Here is a 7,530-nt window from a genome sequence, read left to right as displayed (position 1 = left end):
TCTCATTAGATTTTATTTTTGTTAGTTCTTCTGATTAGATTAGGGGAACTGCTTCGTCCGGACGTTCGATCGGATATTGATCTGTCGGACAGTACTGTGGACTGGACCAATTCGTTTCAACGGTGCGCGCCTAGCACCCGTGCCTCCTTTTCACGCGGCCACCCGGGCGCCCGCGCGCCGTGGGGACCGCTGGCGACCTGCGCCTGCCGCTCCTTATGTCCAGATGGACGACTGCGCAGCCCACCCTTGTCCACCTCACCCTAGACTCACAGTGCACCCCTGCCCCCATCGTTGTACCCCGCTCCTTCCCTCAGACCCCCCTCCTCTCTCTCCGCATGGGCAGGACTAGGTAGCTGGCCCCCAACTCGCTGCGCCCACCGTCTGCCGATCCCCAGCTCTCTACCACGCTCCATCCCCTCGCGCCTGGGCCATGCACCCATCACTCACCGTGCCTCCGTGAAACACTTGGATGCAACATACATCGGACACAGATAAAACATTTGAAACATACTACTGCAATATATGTGTGAAACATATGCAACATCCAGATAAAACACTTGCAACATGTGTGTGAAACATATGGGATATCAACATATGTGTGAAACATATGCAACATCCAAATAAAACATTTGTTGCAACATATGCCTGAAAATATTTTTTTTAAACGCTTGCAACATAACACTGAAAACACTTGCAAAAATATTCAACATGTTCAACATCTCGACTTGCTTTTGCAACACCCATATGCAACAATTGCAACATACCTCTAAAACATCTGAAACACTTGAAACATACATTTGCAACATAGAGAAGAAAAAGGCTGGGGCTAGCCGATTCTGATCATCCGGGTGGGATCCGACGGCGAGCAGCGGCATGCGAGCACCACCACCATCCAGCACCAGTAGCACTGGCCTTGGCTCAGCCTGGCGGGCAGCGCACGCTATGAGAGGGAGCGGGCCGCGCGGCACACGGCAAAAGCAAGGAGCGAGGTGAGGGTGGGGCACGCGACGGCACGTAAGTAAGGAGCGAGCGAGCAAATGGCGCAGGGTTGGGGTGCGGTGGGAGAATGTTGCAGCAGCAAGCGAAGTGAGGCACGACGTCCGGAAGAGAATAAGAGACATAGAAATTAGCAGGGAATAAAAAAAGCAAAGTTGTGGTGCATATCACGCCGCGTGTCTGTCCGGAGGAAGTTGCTAGCGTCGGATGTCCTGCATGTAGCATTACCGTTAGGTTAGTATCAACATAATGCTACTCCAGCCCTTTGCTTAATTATTAAGATCTTAGTTACCCATAGCAACGTACCCTAAATTCTGGACAATTGCGTCCGATGCTGACCCTGTACTACTACCCCAGCTCCATATTTCACAAGAGAATTCCAGTGGTATACATGCTATACTTAATATTTACTAGTACATGCTATACTTATGTTGCATCGCCACGCATACTTTGGTTGTATATCATTTGTATAATATCGAAACCTAAACTCTTATGCTAGGATGGTTTAGTAGCTCTGGTTGTTCATGTAGACCTTCTAGGGCCCTTGTAAAAAGCGCGCCCTTTGTATTGTTACATTCTTCTAGTTAATTACAACAATGCACAAATCTTTTGTTTATTCATGAAAAAAATTTACCAGTACATGAATAACTATTGTGAAAGCACATTAATGGAAAAATGGATGGAATTAGATATTAGTATTGATGAATATATCCAATGCAACAAGATGAAAGAGTGGAGGGCCAATAATGTGCAGTACGAAAAGAAAACGTGGGAGAGGAGAGGAGAGATGGTTGGAATTAAGGCATGAGTTGAGGTTGAGGGAGGCCTCTCGCTCACTCACTCAGCGTCATGGTCAGGCCAGGGGCTGCCAGCCACCGGCAGCAGGAGGAGCACCAGCAGGCTGTCTGCACCGGTTGGTTAGCATGTTGTCCCCTGCCCCACCGCACGAGCTGCCACACCACACCCGCCGGATCCTCTGCACCCTCACCCTGCTCTACTCTACACTTGTTAATCACTCATCATCTAACTAATAATCACTTTTGTGTGAAACACTAACAACTGGAGTACCTAGATAGCTAACCATATTTCTTCACTCCTACACATTCTACTAAGCACCGTATGATCCATCCACCGTTGATGCTGATCTTGCAACATAGGAATCACAGATAGTCCGGTGATATAATAAATAGAGCGTTCTTTCTATACAACGAAACTGTTGCGTTTGTGTGTTGAGGACAAGACTTTTGGATCAAGAGCGAACACACCGATGAGTGCTAACTGCTAAAAACTCAAGCTAATAACAAGGTCAATCATGTGAGCTAGCTAGTGTGAGAGAATCCTAATGGCTATCACCCAATGTGGGCACTCAAGTGTCTTGGGTTGGGTGGTGTGCTTCCAACCTCAACTTGCCAAGGAACCAACTAGGCCAAGCCAGTGGAAGCTAACAACAATGCAAGCAAGAGGGAAGGAAAGCCTTTTCGTGGTGGTAGAGCAAATGACCAAACCAAACCCAAGCCAACTCCCCCACCCCAAAAAAAAGGATTAGATGTTGATTACGACGGCGATGATGCACACACAGAGGAAGAGGAGTGAGTGAGTCAGTAGCGTTGATGAGAGAGAAGCAACACACACAGGCCACCCAAGGGGGCCACACAACAGCACACAGGCACCTAGAGAGAGAGAGGGAGAGAGAAGCAGGGAGGGAGATCACTCCCTTTACGTGAGCACAATGCCTAGCTAGTACCCACCTTTTTCCAGCTCTCTCCGTCTCTCTGCTTCTCTGTGTCTCTCTTGCCACTTTGTACACTCCGTGTGTTGGTTTTGTTGAAAAAATAAGTCGAAATATTGTTTCGATTGATTTCTTCTGAGAGAGAAAACACTGTTCTGACCAGAAAAATAAGTTAAAAAAGATGGATTATAAGAGAAGCTCGCACTCATCTCATCACATGCACACACTGGGATGGCAATTGGAAATGCTGATCACATCCTGACCTGATCAACACTTGAGAAAATACAAATTACAGTTGATCTGATCTGATCATCCAAGAAGGTGGGAATATAATACACAATTTCGATAGTCAGAAGCAATCACTAGCAGAAAAGAAATTGGGATGATATATACTCATCACGGAAAGGAAAAAAAAGAAGAAGAATAAAAGATTCTAAATTAATGAATGAATTAATAGAATTTTTAATCACACAGGGTCAAATCTCAAACATATCTCTGTTTCTGTACCGGTAATTCACATCTCCCATTCCAAATTCCCAATCATCTTGATGAACATGAACAAACAGTGTAATAAAAATAGCCCGAAAAAAGGAATAGAAAAAAAAGAATATTTGACAGCAAGGAGATCGAAGAAGTGTATGTACGCAGTAGTAATTATGTATGATGTTGATGAGAAGCAGAGGAGGGAGCTAATTGGTGTGTTTGTGTTTACTAGTAATGGCAGTCAACCAAAGCGGACGGCGTGGCCGGCGGGAAGAGCAGCGGCGCCGGAGGCCGCTCAGCGACGGCGGCGAAAGCGAAGCGTGGGGACGTCAGCGCCACCGGAGCCTCGGCCTCGTAGCAGGGCGCGGGCATGTTGAGGTCCAGCTCCAGGAGGCTCTTCTCCTTCCTGTTGGTGGGCGCGTGCGCGTCGTCCCGGTCCCGCGCGGCCGCTGGCACCAGCGGGCGGTGCCGCCGCATGTGGCCGCCCAGCGCCTGCCCAGACCCGAACTCGGCGCCGCAGATGGAGCACTCGTGGACCCGCGGGTGAAGATGCTTGGCGCTGCTGCTGCTGCTGCTGCTTGTGGCTACGGCGATGGCGACGGGAACGGCGGCGGGCGTGGCGCCGCCTGCGTCCTGTCGTTCTTGCTTTGGCATCGGGGCAATCGGGATCGCGACCACTGTTGCATCGGCGGTCCCTTCCGCCGGGGCCGGGGTCGGCGGTGGTGGCGACTCGCCCGTTGGCTCCGCGGCTGCAGGGGCAGGGGCCAGGAGGTGGTCCTTTTCCTGGGGCGGCTGCGATGCCGGCGGCGGCGGCGGCGACACCGGAGGAAGCAGCAGGCGTGGCTTCTTGTGGCTGGTGCGGTGGCCGCCGAGCGCCTGGAAAGACGAGAAGCACTTGTTGCACGTCTTGCACTCGTACACGTACTCGCCGGAGGCAGCAGCGCCGCCGTCGCCGGCCGTAGCCGGGCGGCGGCTCCGGAACCTGCTGCTGGCCTCCTTGGCCGCCACCGGTATCGTCCCGCCATCGTCCTTGGCCGCCACGGCGGGCTCGCCGTGCGCGAGGAGCATGAGGCAGAGCGCCATGTCCTCGTCCTCCTCGGTGAGGCCGCGGCACCCGCCGGTGGACGCGGCCTCGTCCGCGGCGGACGGCGACGTCGTGGTCGTCCCTGACCCCGAGACGACCGAGTCCTCCCCGCCGGCTGGCGCCGTGGCAGCCGACGCCGCGGACGACGACCACTCCGGCGCGGGAGCCACCACGACCGGCGGCGCGTGCACGCGCTGCCTCTTGCTGCGCTTGCCCTTGACGAGCACCGGCGGCACCACCATGGCGGGCGGCGTGCCGGCCTCCTCTTCTTGGACGCCGCCGCCCATGGCGCCCCGACCTCGATCGGAGTCGGAGGAGGGATCGGAGAGGATGGGCGAAGGAAGGCAACGTGGAGAGGGGAAGGGTAGCTGGTGATGCTTGAGGAGAAGGGAAGGGATGGCACTGCAGCTGTGCTGTGCTTTGCTGCGGGTGCCTGTGAAGGATATGATGTGATGCTAATGACGGATGGACACGGAGACACTACACCACCACCACAGCCCACAGAGGAGGCCTGCCATATGCCCATGGCTGGCAATGTGTTGTGGCCATAAACTAATCATCATGGTGATTGCATTTGCAGTGGCATTGGTTGAGGGAAGCCTGCTACACTGCTACCATTGTACTGTCCAACACAGTTTTTCTTAGGTACTCCATGTCCTGTAAAGAGTGTCATTCCTATTTTCCGAAAAAATAAATGCTTTAAACTTTGACTAAACATATAAAAATATTTATATTTATAATGCATAATTAGTATCAATAGATCAATCATTGAATATATTTTAATAATAAAATTATTTAGAGATATAAATGTTGCTAATATTTTTTATAAACACAATTAAAGTTAAGAAAAATTTGACCAGCATGAACCCTAGATCAGCTTTTTTTTTTTGCGTGGAGGGAGTACGCTTCTCATTTGGATTGCGGATTTGTTCTTTTTACAGTTTCAAGAGAGTTTTTAAATTGGTACAAAAAAATTACTAAGTCTTAATGTTAAAATAATATTTATAATGTAATGCATGGTGCCTGAGTGATGAGATTTATGGTACCAGATCGAGGTGTGTGTGACAGCGCGCTTTGGTGTCCTTTTTTATGTGCATGGACACAAGACTGGCTCTGCCACCTAATTAGTGAGTGAGTGTCTAACTAAAAGTGTCAGGACTTTGGACGGTGTCGAAAGTGAGTGTGTTTAATCAGGTGTACCTGCACATTACTGTCTCTTGTGGTCCTTTATATATATATATATATATATATATATATATATATATATATATATATATATATATATATATATATATATATATATATATATGCTTAATTCCCCTGTAAATTGCTCAGCACACAGAAGTTGTCGTCGTTACACCCAAAATTCAATTCCTTGCACAGATTGACCATACTGCATTCCTAGAGATAGGAGAATTACATCGAGGCGTGTATTGACCGGTGTCGCCACCTTTGTTGACGATCGATTGCGCTATACATTCGAGAATTCACAGCAGTTTGCAAGTCACCAATGGGTTTTGCGTTTGTCATCTCTTGCCTTGGCAATGCGGACATGTCGTGCTCTCGGCCAATAGCTCAGGTCCAATGTGTCACTAACGGATGAAAATTCCGATGAAAAGGTATGTGTTTGGATATTTCTGCAATCCAATCCTTTTCTGTCATTTATTTTATTGATTGATGAGTCCACAAGGAGATACGGTTTTGCAAACAATGCAGCTGAGGCAGACATATCATATTACTTCGACCATATCTATGCTGCCTCATATTAATTGTGGAAATTTAGTTCTCCATCTGCATCAGACTATTTATGAGAGTATAGAATGCAGGTTTATTTCCTTGCAACTATACATTCATTACCTATATTTACATTATCGCGCGCAAAGATCGATTTTTTATAAGAAATGAAAAACATTTTTGGGGGAAAAGTATGTAATGCCTATGCAATTCATTCAAGCATAAGTTAGTGCGAAGTGGTTGAAGCCATAATTCCATCCTTGAACAACTACCATGAGATTAGGTTAGCATGTCAATACACTGTTTGGCTAGAGTGAAATTAGCTTATCAGTGCACTGTTTGAGCATAAAGATTTAGGCCGGGGGGATGCTTGAAGAGACAAAAGGTAAGGATGGAGGCTTAGCTTGAAGAGAAAATAAAGTGATTTCAACCCTGAAAATAGATTTCTACACTTCTCTTTCAATATACTAGGAGACTTCATTGTCTCTCGCGCCTTCTTTTGTACCAACTCCTTTGTTAATTTCCAAAATGGAGCAAAGGCTAAAATAATAATAAAAAGCATAAATAGATTTGCTTTCTTCTTTTTCTACTTCTGCTCTGCTTCCCAACCGCTTTATATTTTTCCTCACTTTCCATTCTCCTATATATACATGGAAGCAAGACTAGCTAGATAACCATACTGTAAATTTTTTCTTAAACAAATGGAATGCCTACACTTAGGGATTGAATTAATATGCTCTTAAACATAACAGTGTATTTTTACATTGATATGTTAGTTGCATTTTTTTTGTTAGTGTGAATCAATATGCTCTGAATTTTTTTTTTCTGAACATTACATTATTCACCTTAACCTGCTTTATTTTTTCTCACTTTAAGAATAGACATCGCTAAAATAGTATTTACTTTCTATATCTTTGTAATTTGCATCAAGTACACATCTCTAGTGACTAGTGTGGCACCTAATTAGCTCTTCCTTTTACCGTAGGTCAAGCATTCAGTACAACCGCTTCCTCAACTGTACACATTAGCTCACTCCATCCATGGACATCCCCTTTAATTATACATGCCATGCCATGAGCCCATGATCCCAAACATTACATGTCAATGAGAGGAAATGAGTGATCTTTAATCATTTGATACCGTGTAAAACCGTTGGCACTCTAATACATATAGTTTTGTTCAGGTCAGAGGTTGGTTGGCTTGCTTGCGTCCCACACCTATTTTTTTAAAGGAAGAGGCAGCAGCTCTGGCTGTTGCCTGTCTTCGAAGCTGCAACAATACTTTAGTGTGTGTTGTGTTGTGTGTTGTGTGTACTAGTAGCCTGGCAGTGGAGATGGTGTAAGTGTAAGCAACAACTGCTTCACTCCCCTAGCTAATCTCTCTCTCTCTCTCTCTCTCTCTCATCCTCTCTCTCTCTCTCTCTCTCTGTTGTGATAGAGCGAATGGGATGGTGGTAAGACGACATGGCTCCCACATTTTCTTGTCATGGCCAATTTGGTACCGT

At 47.1% G+C, this 7,530-nt stretch overlaps 1 protein-coding gene across 1 annotated transcript; it reads right to left on the bottom strand.

Annotated features, from left to right (window-relative positions):
* Positions 1-3,201: 3,201 nt before the first annotated feature.
* On the bottom strand, positions 3,202-4,831 carry LOC136497127 (zinc finger protein ZAT5-like). The gene has a single exon (XM_066492913.1). The coding sequence runs from the start codon at positions 4,577-4,579 to the stop codon at positions 3,437-3,439; it is 1,143 nt and encodes a 380-aa protein (XP_066349010.1). The 5' UTR covers positions 4,580-4,831; the 3' UTR covers positions 3,202-3,436.
* Positions 4,832-7,530: the final 2,699 nt, after the last annotated feature.

Source organism: Miscanthus floridulus, chromosome 12 (assembly GCF_019320115.1).
Source record: "Miscanthus floridulus cultivar M001 chromosome 12, ASM1932011v1, whole genome shotgun sequence".
Classification (NCBI taxonomy): Eukaryota; Viridiplantae; Streptophyta; class Magnoliopsida; order Poales; family Poaceae; genus Miscanthus; species Miscanthus floridulus.
Note: the sequence above shows the minus strand (reverse complement) of the source record. Positions and strands in the feature narration are given on the sequence as shown.